Here is a 20,393-nt window from a genome sequence, read left to right on the forward strand (position 1 = left end):
GTTTTGCTGGAAGCCGTGGTCCAGCCTGGGATGCAGCAGAACCAGCAGGCAGAGCTTTGCGCCATCCAGGACGGGTTCGACCGGACGCTGTGGAGCGACACTGCAGCAGGGCATCGCTCCCCTTCCTGTAATTCTCTCTGCGAGCGAGCGCCTAACTACTGGCATCGACCGGGCTGTGGAGGTGGGGTGGGCAGAGGAGTGTCAGCATGCGTTTGCACAGAATTGTGGATTTCGAGCGCCGCGCGCGCAGATGCTGAGTCCTGTCGAGGGTTCGGATGTTTGTAACTAGAGCTCGTGTTTGTGGGAAGGGACTTTCGTCTTGGCATTAAAAATGTACGGTCCACCGTTCTCGGTTTACATCTTTGTGCACAACGTCGCTTTCGACGCAGGGGAACTTGTCAAAACAAAACACAACAAAAACACAAGCGGAGTCACATTGGCTGGTTCACCGTACTCTCCAGTCAGCTTTACAGTGTCTTTGAAAACTGTAATATTACATAAATAAGCTACAAATGGTTTACTAATGCATTTAGCTGACAAGTTAAGACTTTAATGATGTAGAGTAAAAGCACAAAGATTTTAAAAAATGTATAAACAGAGTGTAAAATGAACCCATCCATGTTTGACTCATCCAAATAACGTTTATATTTTATTTTTCTCTACTTTTAAAGTGGTTTTGATGGTCAGAAGTATCAGTAATGCTCCATTTTTCTGTTTTTAAAAGGTTTCATTGCCCCTTAAACTGTGGCTTAAACAGTCTTTAGTAAGATCAGTCACAGTGTTTTAAATCTATATTTACACGTTTGATCAAATACAATCCAGATTCAGTGAAAACTGTAAAGTAGCTCTTTAATTTAGTGCCAGTAAAGCTAATTATAATTTCATTGTGTTCTTAGCGGCTAATGGTTAGCCTGTCATATTTTTACAAATTCGTCTCATCTGTCATTGTTTATTTTCTACTGAACGGGGGATCTCATGTAAAATCTACTGTATTGAGCATTACGTCATGTTATAATATTATTCACTCATCAAACAACATACCTGGAGTGCTGCTTTGATTCTTTCACGAACGATTGAGAAATTCTTGAGTCTCCCATGGCAACCACCCAGGGGTACCCAAGCATTTCCTCTCTCACAAAGCACCGCCTATTTCCACAAAGCTCCTCCTCGTAGCGACAGTCTCGGCTCCTTCAGACTAGCAGGCAGCAATTAGCAAATACCATGTGGAACTGCGAATCTGCTGAGCTCTTTATACGAGCTACTTCTCAGTGCAATGCTGGTAAAAAATGTTGCTATAAAGCATTTTTATAACAACTGAAGGTAACATAGACACTTGGTTGTGGTAAAAATTGGCGTTATGTGTCTGTAAAATACATAATACTGCCCCTTTAAAAGAGTTAAGGACATGAGCAACGCTTATGCAACGGAAGGTCGTCAGCCATCCTGATAAGTTTAGAAATCCCCTTTATTACTACAAAATAAGAGCCTCAAACAAAGATGTCAGGCTCACTCAAAGAACACACTGGTTTACACCTTGGTTTACACCTGACATTGCCAGATGACGTCACATGCCACTTCGTGCCTAATGATACACCCCAATAATGTGTGGCAAAAAGCGAACTCACACCCACTGGTGCAACTTACTCGTGTTTCCCCCCTCTATCAGCTTTGCAGCATTTTGAGTTCACATCTTTGTACATGAAACAGCCCTCAGTGGTTTAATATTTGTTTAGCAGAGAAAACTAACTAATCTTCCAATTTTTCATACCTGCAAATTTGCCTGGAATGCAGACTGCTCTTCAATACTCTAGCCGGCCTGAATAATTAACAGACCATCTAATAGGTCCTTTCACGTCTCTGAACTGTATATCAAAGTGCTTTCATTCTTGGCTCCTCTCCCCGTCTGAACGCTGTTGTGAGCTGTGTATTGGCCCCCAGACTCTCATTGTGTGGGAGTTAATGTTGACTACGTTCAGCAGCTCCATGGGAAGTCAAAGCACTCTGATCCCAGAGCCGGTTCTGCACTTCTCCTCTTCAGTTTGACGGAAACACGCCGTCAAACTGCTGGAGTTACGCTGGAACAATGGGACGCCTTTCAAATCCACTGTTTTGTTTTTGTTTTATGCTTGTCTACGTGCAGAATTACCCCCTCTGGGGCAGTAAAGACCGGGGAGCCTGTGGTTGGACAGCAACGAAGGCTGAGGAAAGATGAAAAGCGAGGATGGACTGAGTTGAGAGGAGGGCGGGTGAAAATAAAGTGGACGAGAAGCGCAGCAGAAGGTAGCTTACTGTAGATGAGAGAAGACAGGAGGGTGAGAGATCACTTCCCTCCATCTGGCCATATGTATGGCTGCCATGACGACGGCACCCAGCATCCCCCAATATGTTGTCACTTTCCGATGACTTCAAATGAACCCGTCCGGTGGCCTGCTTGCGCTGTGCTAAACCCTCAAACATGGTGGGTGGGTACTGACAGTTTGTGTGTAGCGTTTAGGGGAGTTTTTTTTTTTTTTTGCTGATTATGACATGACATGGGGAGAAACAGGGAGTGGACAAAAGCGGACGTGGTGTTTTTCTGCCTGGCTGGAGAGCAGTGGCACACCATTCGTCTTTATCCACGATGTTGACAGCAGCGGCAGCTTCCAGCTCTGCCTGCGCAGAAGCGGCCTCCTCCTCCATTTTCTTCATCTTCCCTCTCTTTCTTTTCACTGTGCCTCTCTGTTTGGTGTTAAGTGATTGCTACAGTTAGATTATGTTGCATGAGGCCTGGGGAGGGGGATAGAGAGAGTCTCTGTTTCCCCCAAAACATAAGCAGCCTGTTATGCAGCCCATACAGTCGTGTGGATGTAACTTACAACGTGAGGTGAAAATAAACGTTTCTCTGTGATAAAAAGCTTCCCCTTTGTCAGCACCAGCCGACAAGAACGCAGCACAGGCACAAAATGGAGAGAGAGAGAGAAAGAGAGAGAGAGAGAGAGAGAGAGAGACTCCTGCTTTATGGGATTTGTTTTTACTCCCAACTCATAAACTCCGCTGGACTCCTTCCCCTTCCTTCCAGCCCCCCCTTGGCTCCTTTGACACAGACGATGCGGCGCTGTAGAGCTTTCGTGATTAATCTAAGTTCACTCCAGAGCCGTGGCTGAGACGTCTTAAACGCCACGATTAGCTTAGCCTCCGTCCTTTCAGCCCGCATCTGCGCGGCGTTTGATCAGCGCGAGCTCCAGCGGCCGTCCGGACATCTTCAGCTCGGGCGCGTGCTAACAGGATTAGCCGCCCCCGGCAGCCGCGCGCTCGTTGAGTCTGAACAATGCAGACCATTTGTTTATATCAGGAGTGGTAGGGTGAACCGAAATCAAAGGAAGGGCACCACGTCGGCCGGACCCGGTCCGGTCCGGCCTCGTGTCTGACTCAGGTGAGCGGGGAGCGAGGGGGAGGGGGAGGCTTCGCTAATTAGATTTTCGTCTGGGCTACGTATTAATCCCTGCTCCCCGTGTCTGGAGCTCACATTGTTTTATTGCAACCAAAAATACCTGGAAGCCGGCGGGAGAGGGGCTGGAATGAAGAATCGAGTTCCTTTGAAAGTAGAAGGAAAAGAAGAGTAAATTAATCCTTTGCTTGTATGAAGCTAATTCTGTGAATGTGTCATGGGAGTGCTTATTTATGCATGAGCACACGCTGAGCAAGTAGGTCTACGAGCAAAAAAAGAGAGTCAAACAAGAAAACATGCAACGGGCGCAATGAGGCACTTAGCAAACAGGAAATGATACCATGTCACGTTAAAGTTTCCGGACAAAAACTGTTCTCACCCCTAAAATCTTTATGGAGTTTATGTGGAAAAAAACAGACGCAGAGGAGTACATCACTATAACATACTTGCTAAACTTGAACTCTTCGTGCTACATGCACATTGTGTGATGTGGCCACATCAAGCAGCATGTTTAAGTTCCTCAAGGTGGAAGCCATTTCCCTTTGGTTCCACAATTCCGTCTTCATGTTCTGAAAGTCTGTGACCTCAGCAGATCCATGTTGGGTTCTTTGGTTGAGTTTCCATTTCAGTACTGAGATCTGAAAGGGTCCACATCATTTGAACAAGATGGTTTAGAACAGATCAAAGTGTTAGACTGGCCCAGTCAAATTCTAGAAAAGTTCAAATGAGAATCTTTGTCTAAATTTAACAAAAAATGCTTGTCATACAAACTCTGACTGATTTGTGTATGACTCACAAAGAAGAATGGGCAAAAATGTCAGTCTCTGGATGTGCGTCTATACAATCTTAAGCAACTTGCAGACGTAATTGACACAGATTTAAAAAAAAATACATGCCACATTCACTTTTTTTGTAAAAAAATAAAAAAAACATCCATTATTTTCTTTCTACGTCACAATTTTGCACCACTTTGTGCTGATCCACTTAAATACATTTGATCAAAACACGTTAAAGTTTTGTGTTTCCACTACTAGGACATGTGGAAATGCTTTTATACAAAAAAACTACATGAAGTAAAATTAAACAGAAGGCCAAAATACACATCTGGAATCATGTAAAGCATGTACACGTGCAAACACTGTACTCTGTGAAACAGAACAGTTGAAATATGTATTCATTTATTCATGAGCAAAAGCGAACAGCAGGTCAGAGTGTTTACTTCAGCAGAGCCTTCCTCTCAGATGTGTCACTGACTGTTCAAGCAGAAAACGGCACAAGGAGCAAGGTGAGGTGGGGTATGCAGAAAAGGCTTACAGATGGCACCGAGTTTTGTTCTGTTGTAGGAAAAGCGCCTCACTAAACTTAGATATGCGTTTGATTTGCGCAATGCAGCATGCGCTCAAATCTGCGCTGAATCGTTCACGTCAAGCAGCCTACTTTCTCTGACCTGTCACTGAGGATGTGTGGACTGCATCTCCGTTAACCTTTGCCTCTCGCTGGCTCAAAGAATGGCTGCACTTTATGGGGTTTCTAAGGCTTTGACACCAGGAAGGACGAAACAACTTCCTCAACCCTGTGTGTGCAGCAGGCTAATCCGTAGGAAGGTTGAGTACGCACTCGCCTGGCGGGCAGCAGACCGTAACTGACAGCTAAGGGGAGAGCAGGCGTAGAGTTAATCTCTCATGTGAGCAGCGCCCTGCGGACCGCTGGGGCTTTGGGTCGGGCTGAGTTGCAGGCAGGATGGCATGGGAAAGGAGAAAACTCAGCCATTGCCGTGGGCTGGTGTGGTAAAGAGAGAATGCAGGTTACTAGGTGCAGAGAGCATCATGGGAACAGAGACTACATAGGGATTCTCTACGCGATTTCCTATGATCTTACACTGTGGTGTATTGAAAATGACAATTAGAGCAATTGGCACCTCAGTGAGAGAAAATCACTACTTTGAGACTTCTGTGGCCTCTAGCTGAGCGTCTATTAACTATAGAATTGCACAAATTCAAATTTCAAAAATGAAATTCGTTCAATGGAAAAATAGCAATTACGAAAACTCATGTTTTCTGATAAAAGGTTGTTGTGCTGGAATGAAGTGGTTTTCCAGACATTGAAATAGATGTATGTCGCAAAACTGCAAGGGAAACACTTTTATTTATTTTTTTTTTGCATCATACACGTCACATGATCAACAGCCAGATGGTACTACTACCAAAAACTAGAAAGAAGACGACAGGAAGTTGTCTTCTTCATGGTTTGTAGTTTGTTTTTGCTTGGGGTTTTTCAGACAATGTGCAGCTGGCTCCACCAGAGATCTCACACCATCGCATAGTTCATAAGAAGTTGTGTGTCATTGAAAACTCTGCATAGCTGGACACTTCCAAGAATAAGGAGTTGACGCTCCAAAGCCTAAGACAATGTTCGTTAGCGCCATGGCTGAGTTATCAAAATATCTCGTATAACTGTTTACACCCATCGCTGCCGTGATTTCTAATGATTTATCACATGAATAAGCTTAGTCACTCCTAATTTTAATGTCATGTCTTATTTAATGAAAACATCACAATTGCAAAATTGTGTTGTTGTTGTGTTCGACATCAGCAGAACATAGACAAAGATTTGCGGACATTTGCGTTGGAAACAAATGTCCTAGTGTTGAGACGCATCAGTGAGCTTGAGATCCAGTTCAGCCGGGCAGCAGAGAATGAAATCGGTGCTTGCGTCTGCTCTGCTCTCGACACGAGAGGGAAGAGATTGCCTACTTAGTAGAAACCAGACACTGACACAGTAAACTGCTGCATAAATACCCTTCCGGCCTCTTCATGGGTCCAGGGCTCAACTGATGATCACCCGTATTGATTGGCTTGAAAAAGATGACTCAGGGATTCTGGGGCCGATCTTAACTGGCAGAGCTGACTTCCTATCTGCTGGGCCCGTAAAACAATCAGCTGCATAAAGCGTGCCAAACCTGTCCGACTGCTCCCTGCTACACCGGAGCACAATGGAAAATTTCAGCACACAGGATCATCTGCGGCTCCACACTTTTTCTTTTTCTTTTCGGCACGCAGTCGCTTTCAAAGGCGATGAGGAGTCACACCCAACGGCTCCTGGCTTTCACTGTGCAAGTCTATTTTTGACAAGCCAGTTTGTCTTTCTCCACATCACTGACTGCTCCATCCTCCCATGTCTTGACCCCCCCCAATCCCAGATCATGCAGCAGATGGGATTACCCTCACAGCAGGCGGATCCAGTCAACACACGGGCGCATCATCTGATTAACACTCCCCTGGTTCATCATTAACTGGATTACCGTGTCTTTATGTCGCTCTGGCCTCAATCGTTCTGTTTTCCTTTAATCAAACCTAAAAGAATAGTTTGAACCAGGGCTTCGTTATCAGCAGTAGATAACCCTCATAGCACCTTAGCACTTCTTGTTTCTTAAGGCTGAAGGTGACGACTTGACCGACGGGAGCAAAGGTCAAAGTGAACTTCTACCATTTGAAACAACTCCCACCTCAGAATCCTCTTATGCAAACACAATTTTACGATCCTTTAACCATCGTCATGTTTGTGTTGCACAAGCCAGTTATTTTTCACACAGAGAATAAACAGAGGCTATCGGCTTAAAGGCTTATGAAGTGGTATTTACATTAACCACAATGACTTTTTATAGATTGGAGTTGTCTCAAGGTCCTAGAAATCAGCTTTGGTTTTAAGTCCCTCTTCAACAAGCCTCGTAGTTTGGATTTATATTGAATGAAGACACCAGGAGAGTTTTATATGCAGTAAGGAACAGCTTTACAGGTTGTAAGCTATAAATAAATTATGATTATTTCAGATATGCTAAACATTCCCTTTAACCACTATTGTCCAACTGGCAGTAGCAGTCTTCTTTGCCAACTTTACGAGTATATGTGTAAGTGTGTTTGTTTTGATTGTCACTGCAGATGCTGGTGTCGCTGCTGTAACACAGCGATTACCCTTTATGATTTATACATAGTGTCAGTGAAACAATGCAGAATGGTTTAACTGGAACAAATTACGAAGGGATTTTGCCAGTGCAGACTTCTGTGATGTCGTCCCTTTGCAGTAATGATGCTACCGCCTAGTTTTTCAGTCGTAACTGCTGATCATTTCACAGTGTGTACACTGTGAAACTGAATTATAATCACTTTCAATTCAGAGGAAGTCTATGACATTCATTGGTATTTAACAAATGAAGCCAGAGAGACGTGTCCCAAAGAAACATCCTCCACACAAACAAACACATGACTTCCACTCTGTTAGTGACTGTAGGAGGTGTGGTTGTTTCTATTTGTGCCTCCGAACACAAACAGCATGAAGCTAAAAATATGAATCTGACTGAAGTAGTTTCTTTTTTTTGACTGTCAGCACTCGTCGGGGATTTCAGACCCGGTTAACGTTCAGACAAGTTTACAGTTTAAACTTGTCTGACTGGATTCTTTTACATTTTCAGAGGTAAATATCTACCCTTATAATTTGTTTTTAGTCTGGTACTTACAGAATCAGCCTTTATTATAGTACAGAAGCGCAACAAAATTCGTTTCAGCACAGCCCATCCGAAGAGCAAACAGAAAGACAGACAAACAACATAAGACATGGGCAGACAGGTGCCTGAGGCTGCAGCCATCATGGCAGGCGCTGCCCTTTCGTTAGATGAGAATAACAACTTGAGGGTAGATGAGGGACACAGTGTGTTTTTTTGCTTTTAGTCTAGTAATTACAGTAGAAATGTACAGAGACAACGATGACCCCAGAAAGCTACCCTGATTCTAGGAAAGGGTTCTTGTAGAAACGCGGCTTGTCTGCTTCATAGCAATACGCTCTTCCCCATAACCCAGTTCAGTTTTTTATACCTAGAACATTATAAAAGATTTTCAATGGAGTCTTACCCTAAAGCTGGTTGAGAGAGATTATTAGTATTTTCCCATTGAATCAGGCAGATCAGATGTTCTGCAACAGCATGGTTTACGCTGAAGTCTAATAAATTCTGCCTGTTTCCCAGCGTTGCCTTTTCCGTACCGCATTTTGTACATACCGAGCACGGGCTTGAGAACATTTTTTTTTTTACTTTTTAATATTAAAAAACATATTCTGTTTTGTTTCGGTTAAGACAATCTGAGCTGCAAACAACAACCATCCCTTGAGCTCTAAACTGACTAATGAGTGGATAAATCTCCAACTGTGTTTGCATGTCCCCACGTTCATTAGTGTTCTAAGAATACCCTCAACATATGTCTCAAAAAGCCTTTCACACGCGTACACACACACACACGCACACACACACTGTATTTCTCACTTTCTGTGGTGAGAAAAACCTGCGGGCCTCCTTCAGGCCTTCATTTCCTCCTGTGTTTTCACACATCAGGCGTTGCTGGAAATATTTTTTGAAGAACCCAAATGAAAGCCAGGCTGCATCACAATCAGGTGGTTTGTCGCTACTAGTACACGACAAGTAACGGGACAGAACGGAGACGGGTAGCGCGTTTACGTCACGCAGAACCTGTTCAGAACTACGAAGCAAACGTTGTTTTTGAGTCCAAACAAACCAAAAAATAAAAGAAATCAGCGTTTCTCCTGTAAACTTAGCACCTGAGCTGCCGTCGTCGCTTCAGTGGGGTAATTTGCATTTCAACGGGAGGGCGAACTAACGTGATTGTCCGCCGCAGTAAGGGAGCGGAGCGTGTATTTGGGTTAGAACGGATAATCCACTCACCCCTAAAGAGGATTGGAGAATCTCACAGGCTTTGATGAGTGGTGAGCTGGTGTTTTATAGCACATCGCAAGAACACAACATGTTTGTGTTCCAGGCCAGGGGGGGAGGTGGGGAGGGAAGACCGCCACATCACTGAAAGCTTTATGGGTAATTGTTATTGTACAGGGACAAGGAGACGGAGGAGGAAGGAGCGTTTGGAAGGATGAGCACGTGTCTCCGCTCTTTATCTCGCTACGGATCCTTGGATTTGGAGAGATGATGTGATAACTGAGTAAAGGCCACAGCGGTGCTAATGAGCCCCTTCTAATCTCTGTGATCATTCCTGACAAAATAACAAGAAAATGGCAAATTAGAAAAGGTTTTTGCTGTTTATGCATAAAGAGAGGAACATGTTTTTTTTTTTTTACATCTCAGGATGTGTTGGATCCATATTTGGTTTGTCCTGCTGAGTAGCAGAGATAGTTTTTGAAAAATCTTGTTTTTTTTGTTTTTTTTACCCTGTTTTTTGATTCCAGTCACATGGCAGCAGTTTTTGGTTTTATTTCGCTTGGTTACGAAATAAATACTTTAAATATGTTTTTCCAACCAAATTAGGACTATTTTGTACCGCTGAATCCAAAAATAACATCCACATCAGGTCAGGTTTTTGTTCCATTTGATTTAGAAAAATCTGATCTTCTGACTAAATTGGTTACATTTTTGTGACATTATGAGTTCATTTTCTCATCCAAAGCAGGTTTTAGGGGGAAAAATTGTTTTCTAACAGAATGTATTAATTAAATATTGCAGACTTGGATTTCTGTAAATTGTATTATAAACACTGATAAGGGTAAGCAGATGTGAATTGAACATTACGTCTTCATCTCCTGGTCATCACTCATTGAAACTGGTCCAGACGTAAGAACAAGTTGTGCATTTTGATGTTCATGTTGCTCCATAGCTCAGAAAGTTGACCTGACTGAACAAAACCAACTTGATTTTTGTATTCAGCTCATCAAAATTACTCTAAAGCAGCTAAAAAAAAAACCCAAAAAAATTTTTTTGGCTGTTGACCAGTATAGTTATTTTAAAATCCGGACACTATTAAAAACAACAACATAGAGGCCAAATTCGGACATAATTGTTATTGCCTCTTTGCTAGAAAGCACAACAACCCGCTTAGTGTGTCTTTTCATATCCGACTCTGTTTATCCCCTTTATAGGTTCATAAAACTGAAAATATAAGCTGAAGAAGTTAATAATTCATAGGGGATGGGTAAAATGTTGTTGGCTGATGTACTGGTAGAGGAATGGAGATGTAGTAGTTTTATGAATTTTCTTTTTTGTTTACTGAAAAGAAAATATGCTCCAATGTACTACTGCTGGAGTCAAAACGACTATCAAAGAACCTGCAGCACATGTTTTTACGTTTTAAAATCTGAATTGGTCAAAATTGGAAAAGTCAGACTGCAAAGAAAAAACAGAAATCTAAATCAGCCAACTAGATGAAATCGCTGTTAAAACGTTTTTATGGGGCGGTGAAAGTTTATTTATGTTGTTAGGTCAATAAAGAAAAAAGATTTGAAAAGCAGTTTATACCAGAGGTCCAGTTTATTTATTTTTTTTTACACATGTGTCAAACTCGGGGCCCTGGGGCCAAATCTGGCCCACCACAAGTTTTTATGTGGCCGTCTGTAGTTTAGAGTTGAAGCAATGACAATTGTGTGCTTGAATATTAAGCACACAATCAAATCAAAGTTGTTTTTCATAAATTATATCAATGTGTAAAAATGTTGACTGACATGTTAATCAAACATGGAGACGGCTTTTATTTGTACAGTTTGGTTAATGGGTAGTTTTATCAATACATTGTCTGTTGACGACATTGGCGATCTTTTATACAACCCAAAATGAAAAGGAGATATTACACAAAAACAATAATATCTCAGATTTGTTTTATTACCTCCACATCTTCACATACCAACACTTTAAATTATTGAGGTAGTTTGTTAATATATTTACAAAGCTGCTTCTGATTATGCAAAATGTGACAAAAGCACAACAAATTTTAGCATTTTAGTCGCCCTGCTTGCCAAAAAAAAGTCATATTTGTACATGATTACCCAGACTAAGGAAATAATACTTTTGCAAACATTGTAAGGTTGTGTAGGAACCCTGGACATAATGGATTTTGCTATGAGACGCAACAAAAATTCAGTCAGGTATTCAATTTTAAATCTTCTCCGACAGTGACTCGGCTAAAACGTCTTCCCTCTCTTTGCCTGTCCATTCAAATATCGATCTATTGGGCCGCTTCACTTCATTAAGTTGCATGTCGCTGTTGGTAGTTATCAATTTACTTAAAGAGCGATCGAGTCTCACACACAGGCACACACACATGCAGCGTGTCGTGAAGTCGAGTGCGGAGTGAAAGCGATCGATAGGCACTTCAGCTTTGTGTAATGTTATATCTGACTGGACGCCCCGACTTGTGGCTACAATTGAGATATAGGACCGTGTTTTTAGGTGAAATGATTTTCCCCGTGCGACGTGGACAGAGAGCATGACCTGCTCAGACAGCTCTGTAATGGAGACAAAACGCTGCTTCTGGTGACGTGGCGCCCACTGGGTGCCCCACGGTTCCAACTCTGCTCCAACGGCTCCAAAGCTCACATTCTTCTTCCTTTTTATTAATTTTTTTTTTTTTTTGCGACACTTAAGTAATCTCTTGTCATTTTGCCTCATTTTTACGTAACCTTTCATCTTTGGATGCAGGGGGGAAAAAGTACCGCACTACTTTTTTTTAAATTTATTTTTTAAATTCTCGTCTGAGCTACCGGTGAAGCAGAGCCTGGGTCGGATCCAGCTCATTAAAACCGAGTTAATGTTTGCGCTGATGTCTCCGCAGAGACAGCCGGAGAGACAAGGCAGAGTTTTTCCTGCCCCTTGATGAAGCCTTTATGGCTTACAGATGGAGGGAAATTCTCCCAACAACACAACGCAACACAACACCCCGCCGACCTGCAGGGAAACGCTCCAGTCGCACACAAACATTCGCAGTTTCGCGTTGTTACAGTGTAAAGCCTTTTATGGACGAGCGAGCGTTGATATGAGCGCGGGAGATACAGTGTGTGTGGCGGAGTGATGTTGGCATCTGGAGCTGAAGAATTAGATTTGTTGCTCTGAGTAACAACAAACAAACCCATTTCTGTTCCACATTCAGATTCAATGTCGGCTCCTCCTCACCAGCGGCTGTTTTCTTGCGTTTGCACTCATTTGACTGTCAGCGACGCTCTTTCTCGGTGCCACTGAGAAAGGTTCGTCTGCATGCGGTTACAAATAGGAAGCAACCGGGAGCGCAGTTCTCTCTCAGTAGCTTGTTGAAGTGACTTCCGTGGGAGGTCTCCACAGAGATGCGATCTGGATTCAATGTCAAAGTACAAAAAAAAAAGAAAGAAAGAAAGAAAGAAAGAAAGAAAGAAAGAAAGAAAAGTTGTCCCATTTTGGTGTACAGGTTGTGTGTTGTTTGAGTGATAAGGTCAGATAAGTAGTCTTTGTGAGAGGGCGCCTGGAGGAAATGCTCGCATCACTGTTCATAATCTGACCTTTTCGATAAATGCTCGCAGAAATCAGTTCGTTTTCACTCCGACTGCCTCCACATGAGGTTCAGTGTGCGGATACGCCGCCACGCATCGTCAGGTCTCACTGCTCCATCCACATGCAGCGCCCTGTAAGAGGAGTCCTCCTCTGACTTTTTCATGTTTTGATAAGTCGCAAAATCCATTGAGTTTTAATTGGATGTCAGACAAACACGGTTTAACAAATCTGTGTGCTCCAGCTAGCGATTAACGGATCGCTAAATTCATCACGTTTAATCTGACAAACTACTACTGTAGTTAAACGTGGTAGTCGCAGCATTTTGATGTTGGGACGCCCTTTAGAGGTAAATGTTCACCTTCCAGCAGCACGACGACCCTAAACATACAGCTACATGTACAATGAAATGGCTTCATCGAAGGTGTTAGAATGGCTTAGTCAAAGCCCGGGTCTAAAAAAAAACCAAAAATAAAAAAAAAACTTCACACAACCTCTCCATCTGATATATAAAGTAACAGTCTTACTGTAGCCTGGAGTCAACGAGTCGTTCTCTCCTCCTGTTTGCAGGTGTAAAGGCGCCTCCCACTATGGACTCTCCACAGACAGGAAGCGCCGCTCGCAGGAGGGCGAGTGCACAGACAGCACGTCGGAGCTCACCGTCGCCACGCTGCCCAGCGACAGCCCCGCCTCCGCCGCCGTGGCGCTGCTCTCGGACGAACCCGGCCTGGTCAACCCGGCGTTCGACCCCAGCATGGAGGACAACAGCCAGTCAGGCAGCATGACCAGCCTGGCCGCTCGCAGCAGCTCCAAGAAGAGTGAGTGGGAGAAAAGGGTGTGTGTGTATGTGTGTGTGCGTGGGTGTGCGTGTGTGTGTGTGTGTGATTCATCTGCTTACCTAGACAGAGCGTGTTACAAATGTATTAGTCCACACTGAGATGTTGCATCTGAAAACTTCAGTGTTTTTTTGTTATTGTGGATTTTTGTGTGATTGATCAGCAGCTTTGAAGTTCAAAGGAAAGAATAGATGTTTTTTTTATTTTGTTTTTTTTTTTCTTTCAAACTAAAACCTGAACAGTGTTCATGCAGCTGCAAGTTTCTATCAGCTCTGAAACATTTAGAGGCAAAAAATGTTGAATATTTAAACGACTCAAGCTAAGACATTAATTTTTAAGTTTCAAGAATGGAGGCTTGCACTTTGACTGAGCCATTTTAACACCTACATATATTACTATCCTGATTTACCACGTACATACTTCCTTCATCCCATCAACTTTGACCATCTTCCGTGCTGAGCTAAAGCCTCCCTAGCATGATGCAACCACTTCCGTGCTCAGAATGACACGGTGCTAGTGTTTAAATTTGAATATGTATTGAAATATATAGATAAAATGAAAGAAAAATGATAAAACATACAGATTTCCACTCCTTTGTGTTGATCCATCACATAAAAAAATCCCAATGAAATACATTAAAGTTTGTGTCTGTGAGATGACAAAGTGTGTAAACGGCTCAAAGGAAGTTAATATTTCTAATATTTCCGCCTGGTACTGTACCGACTCAAAAGCAGACGGCAGTAATCTTCAATCTAACATGTATTTACTGCTGCGGTTTACCCAGCCACTCATTCGCTCCCAAATACAATTGTTCTTTCTAATGCCCTCTGATAGAAATCCTATTAACCAATTAGCTCCCCTGCTCTTTTGGGTTTTTTTTCTCTCTTCACAAATCCATAAAAAATTCCATTTGAGGAAACGAGCAGAGAAACAAAGAGAGAAAGTCACACAGAGAGAGGAAGTCACTGAAAGGGCAGGAACACTGCGCTGTAAAGGAGAACGGTAATGAGAGGCGGGTTAAAAATAGCCGGCACGAGCGTGTGATAACGCGTGGTGACGCGATCGAAGCACTCCCTCCATTTTTTTTATTTATTTATTTTTTTTTACCCTCCACCTGTGCTACCGGGAGGCGGTCGTGAGAGTTCCTCCCTGCTGTCCTAACGTAAGAGCCGGGGACGCCAAATGACGCTGCAGCAGCACTTTAAGCTGGGCCAGCTGAGCACCCCACCACCATCGCCGCCATCTCCACGAGCGCTGCAACTGCTGAACAAGCTGTCAGCTCCAGCAGCCGCTGGCGCTTTTTAAAGAATAATGCGGCTGTCAGAAGCCCTCGCGTCTCTCTGGGGCCGCAGAGGGAGGGAGCGGCGCTGCAGAGCCTCTACTCCTGGAGCAGCCGGAGCTGGGCCAGCGGCTCTATCTACCTCCGCTCTCCAAATCAAAGTCTTTCTGCGATGCTCCGAGTTGGACATAGTTGCTCAGGTCCATATTGTATTACATCACAGTTGCTGTTGTGTAACTGTGTAGCTATGCCTGGTACTCAGACAGGCTTTATTAATTTAAGACCCACAAAAGTCAAACAAGCTCCTCCACTTGGCAAAAAAAGAGCAGCGTTTGTTGAAACTGCAAAAGCTTCACAGCATATGTAGCTGGATGAAAATTAAAGGGGCGGTATTATGTAAAATTAGCCTTTTTTGGAGCTTTACATTATGATATAATGTTATTCCCTCATCAAAAATATACCTGGAGCGTTGCTGCAATTCTTTCATGCATGTTTGAGAAATCCTTGAATCACCCGTGGCAACCAATCACAGGCGCCCAGTGGCGCAAAAAGTGGGTATGCAGCGCATGCAACGCATAGGGGCGCTGCACCAGAGGGGGCGTCAAAACCCCGTCTGGAGGGGGCGACGCCCCGATGATGCCTTCGCATACACTTCACCGCGCCCTTACGCTCCTTCACCTCACGCACATGTAAATGTAAATGTAGCGAGTTTTACCTGTCTGGGGGGAGGGGGGGTAAACATACGGTCGCTCATACGGATAGAGCGACCGTATGTTTTCTACGCTCCTTCACCCTTACGTACCTTCCTTTGGGGGAGAGGGGGGCGGGGCGCCGATTTATGTTTTCGCATCCACCTGAATAATATGTAGTTGCGCTCCTGCAGGCGCCTAGGCGCTTCATCTCACAAAGCTCCTCCTATTTCCAGAAAGCTCCACCCATTCATACAAAGCTCCGCCTACTGCTGAACTATTTCTCAGTCCATCGCTCTGAAGAACATTTGTAAACGGCTTAAAGGAGAAAGGTTGTTGTGATGACTTGCTGAAGCAGAGACAGAGTGGGAGTTTCTTAAAGAGACAGAGGCCCAAAATTGCTAAATTTTTTAAGGCATGTTTGAGTTATACATGCTCAAACATGCATAGCAACTGAAGTTCATAATTACTGTATTGTGCTATAACATGGTTCTACGTGCATGGAAAACACGTAAAAAGCAAATATCTTCCACAGCTGCATTTGTTGATTAGTCATCTTAAATTCACTGTGTGGAAAAATTACAATACCCAAAATGATTCCTGTGGCGTCCAATATTAGGTAAGCTTTTCTGTTTCCAGTGGCATGCATTCACACTCTGCATGCCAATAACATACTTGGAGAGTCGGATAGACTTTTGCCTGTTTGATGACACCGACGGACGGATATGGATGGATTAATAAAAACTCTGAAGGTAACAGATGGTTGGGGAGAGGAGGGAGGCTGTTTTGATGCTGGGGGGAAAAAAAGAAAAAAAAAAAAGAATATCACATGAAACTGTTGATTAATCATTTCAAATACCCTGCAGCCACAGTAGCACCATTCATTTTAATATCCCAGGCCAGTTTTAACTTTAGTCGGGTGTTTGTTGTTTACCAAAACAAACTGGAAATACCAACAGTCCTCGGGTCTTGTGCGGGATCCAACTGCTGATATTAGCAGCAGGTGTGGGGCAGGAGTGGGGCGTGTTTTTCCTGCCAAATTGCCACTCAGAGCTTAGAAAGAACAGCTGGTGCTGCGAACACCAGGATTCAACTCTGTCGACAGGCCTGTCAAACCGGGTTCAGGGTCTCAAACTTACTTTTGGTTTGCTTTGGGAAAAGCACAAGAATGAAAAAAAAAAAATCTATTATGACATGTCCTTCTGTTTTTTTTTTTTTTTCTTTTTCATGGTGCCGGTTTGTCCTGGAAATCATCTATGGCCACACATACAAGAGCTTCTCAATATGTTAGGATGCCATTGAAAATGTCATTTATTACAGAAATTGGGTTAAAACATTTCAATATATAGAGTTTGGTTTGACACAGAGACGTTTTTTAAGCATTTTTTGATTAAAAAAAAAGTGTTAAAAATCTGTTTTTTAGAAAGTTAGGGTCTTACATAAATTAAATCCTAATCATAATTTTATGACTTGCCAGTTGCTGCATTTGTGACAAATAAACTACATTTTGGCTCTTTGTTAGCTGTAAGCCATAATCATCAAAAATAGAAACAGAAATCAGCACTTGAAATTAAATAAATTAACATTTGAATCATTTTATAATTCATTGAAATGCACCTGCAGACCAGCCTGTACAGTTGGAAGCGCTTGTGTTCAACAGGAAGTCTGTAAGATTAAAAGGAAATAGTACCAAACTTGCTCTTTTCTCTCGTTTACACAGCTAACCAAACACAAACTCAAGCATTTATGTCCCTTTCTAGAAAGTTTTGAAAGGGTCAGTTCTGCAAATCTCATTTTAGAAAATACAGAGATGGATGAGGCTCACAGCCTTACTTTCCTGTAGACAAAATCAATACGACCCTTTTCTCTCGGGGCATCAATAGAGCAGTGAAACTATGTATTTATGGAGGTTTTTTCTCTGTGAAGTCCTACAGTCACTGCTCTAAAAGTCATGCATACTTTCCTGACCTGCTTCAGACCGGTATTTCAGCTCCTCTGCAGAACTTGTCAGAACATGTTCAGACAGGAGAACTCTGATTGGAGCCACAGTCAGACGTGTCCGGGCATGTTTGCAAGTCAAGTCCTTTATAAAGACCCTGTCTACTCTTCCCCCCTCTTTTCTTCTTTTTTGCAGTCAGAAACTTTGACCGCTCCTCAGTGAGGAGCCGCTCCTTCAGGAGACTGAACCGGGCGTTCAGCGTTCTGCGGAGGACCAAGAGCGGCACTGCGGTCAGCAACGAGACCTCCGAGGAGCGGGACAATGCCAGGAATTCCAGCGTGCCGCCAGAAGGTATGGAGCAGAAACTTTTTTTCATTTTTAAATCGTGATTCCTAAAATAAAGGGCCACTGGAGAGAGTTCCAGAGGGAGCAGGAAGTGCATGTGGCTCCAAATGTTTATATTTGCCATGTTCAATCAGCTGTGTGAGGAATGGTGACATGGCTTTGGGGCTTGGGTGCAACAGCAGAAGCATATGTTTCTTGAATAATTCAGCCACACGTTGCATAAAGGCCTCTGGTGCATCACCACAGAGGGATCAGAGCAGAGAGTGGCAGCCTGGGGCATTTTGCATAGTGATGGTATAGCCGAGGTCACTGGAGATGACGGGCCTCTCCACCGCCTGCTGTTCTTTTCCATCATCCGCCTCTTCACCAGCGTCCTCGCCAGCTGCGTTTCCGTCACAAACGTAGGCAGCAAAACTTTGCCGGTACTCCGCCAATGTCGCAGGGAACACCACGTGGCAATCGTGGCGTTTCCGTTAAATAAGAAACACAATTAAAATCACACGTAAATAAGTTTGTTCACTCGACGAGTCGTCAGAAAACATAGTCCTACGTCTTTTCCGTCAGTATTTTTTTTTCTTTTTGTTAATTGGCGATAAGAATAGAATATAGACTACACTGAAAATAAAATATACATTATAAATGATACATCGCCACCAAAATATGGGAGAAATAAGGGGAAATAATTGCAAGCTTAAATGCAATGTTCTGAAGGTTCGATAAAGAGTAAAAGATAAAAAAGAAGTTTTGTTTTCTCTAGTAACAACAAAATATCAAAAAGTCTAACTTAGAAAACTTACAGTTTCAAATGTGTTCAATTTAGACCTCAGCTTTTGAATAAAGTAAAGGAATGTAAAAGTGGTCATACAGATAAATTAATATTTTTAGATGATTATCGATTTAAAGTATAAAAAGGCAAATTCAGAAAAAAATAAAATAAAAAGAGGCGCGATAATAAAGAAAAGTAGTGCAAGAGGTTATTTCATATAGCAACATCTGGTTATTGATCACATGACTTGTGTGATGCAATAAAAGTATTTCTAACGCAATTTTGCAAAACATAATAATTTTGATAGAGTCGAATAACCACCTTATTATATTAGTGCAGAAACTTTGAAACGCTCGAAAAACGTGTTTTGTTTTGTTTTTTTAAGAATCATCCTGTTTCTATTAACCAAATTTATTTTCGTAATTCTAATCTGCGCAATTTTAAAGTCAATGGAAACGCAGCTGGTGACCCTGCATCCCGTCATCCATCCCTCCACACCTTCTGACTGGAATCATCCTTGTAAAAGTAGCGAAGCGGGGCAGGCCACGCTCATGACACGCACATCTATAACCCTTCACACTGAAAAGAAAACAATATACAACGCAATATCCACAGCTCAGGCGTTTTCATGACAAAGTGGAAGAAATACAGTCAACCGTAATGGAGCGTTATGCAGAGTTAGAGGTGCAGCGCGGTGGGACCTGGAGAAGTAATATGGCATCACGCAAGAATGATGAATGACAAACGACTCCGGAGTAGATGATTCTCAAAGGCCATCGCCGAGGACGCTGAGGATGGATTAAATATTCATTGAATGCTCCAGGAGAGAGATGCAGAAACGCAAGAGTGAAGTAGAGAAAGATTCGGTAAAAGATGGATCCAGATTTTGTTTAAAAAAAAAAAGGATATAAAAGTGTAAATAATTGCACTAAAATGTCCCCGTGCAAGCTGTAGAAATAATGAGATGGAGTGAGAAACTCAAACAGTGTGCGCTGGTGAGAAAGAAAGAGGTTACATAAGAGCTCCAGGGTCCCGGTGAGAGTGCTCTGCACCCCTGGAGCAATCTGCTGTGATAAAGACAAAATATTGACTCTGGAAAGGAGAAAGTGCAGCGCTGAGTGGAACGAACCGCCAAGGCTACTCCACTGGAGACGGAGACGGTCCACTGAGGGATACGAGGAGAGAGACATTTTTCAAATAAGATGAGGAATATGTCTCTGTTAGTGATTGGGCGAAGCCTCTGGCCAGAAGAGCGACCACAAAGACTCAAGGTTAGGATGCAGGGGAAAAGAAAGAGCCAGAGGGAGGAGGCAAGTACATCTTCCAGATACATGCTGACTTTCCATCAATGTGTGTTGGAGTTGGTCATTACCATGGTTACAGCAGAAGATTATCTTTTTAGAAATTATTGGATGTTTTCACATTTTGCCATGTTACAACCACAAACTTGAATGTATTTGATAGGGATTGTAGGTTATAAATCTATGGAGTTAAATTGGGGCCATGAAGTTTATTCTAAAGTAAAAACAAAATTGAAACTGCAAAAAAAAAAATAAAGATTTGAAACTGAAAAATTATTCTGAAACTGAAAAAAGAAGATGTGAAACTGGAAAAAATGCTGAAAAAGTTTCAAGTTTTTATGGTCCCAAATTAGCTCTGTATAAACTAAACCAACATAAAGCGATGTAGTCACGTCTTAGAACAACTCAGCCAACGTCCAGGACGTGAACACAAAACGGAATTGGTGAAGATTTCAGGAACCAAGATGGCGTCTCGGGCCGGATGTTCAGACCTGGTAGAAAGTTCCAGAA

At 42.8% G+C, this 20,393-nt stretch overlaps 1 protein-coding gene across 2 annotated transcripts in view; it reads left to right on the forward strand.

Moving 5' to 3' along the window:
* lnx1 (ligand of numb-protein X 1) overlaps nucleotides 1-20,393 on the forward strand; it is a 49,031-nt gene that overhangs the window by 17,897 nt on the left and 10,741 nt on the right. For both annotated transcript variants that reach the window (XM_007550693.2, XM_007550695.2), the window contains 2 exons: nucleotides 13,299-13,546; nucleotides 17,667-17,822. In XM_007550693.2, coding sequence (XP_007550755.1) covers nucleotides 13,299-13,546; nucleotides 17,667-17,822 — 404 coding nt within the window. The remainder of the gene's footprint in view (nucleotides 1-13,298; nucleotides 13,547-17,666; nucleotides 17,823-20,393) is intronic.

This window comes from Poecilia formosa, unplaced genomic scaffold (genome assembly GCF_000485575.1).
Source record: "Poecilia formosa unplaced genomic scaffold, Poecilia_formosa-5.1.2 Scaffold37, whole genome shotgun sequence".
NCBI classification, from domain to species: domain Eukaryota; kingdom Metazoa; phylum Chordata; class Actinopteri; order Cyprinodontiformes; family Poeciliidae; genus Poecilia; species Poecilia formosa.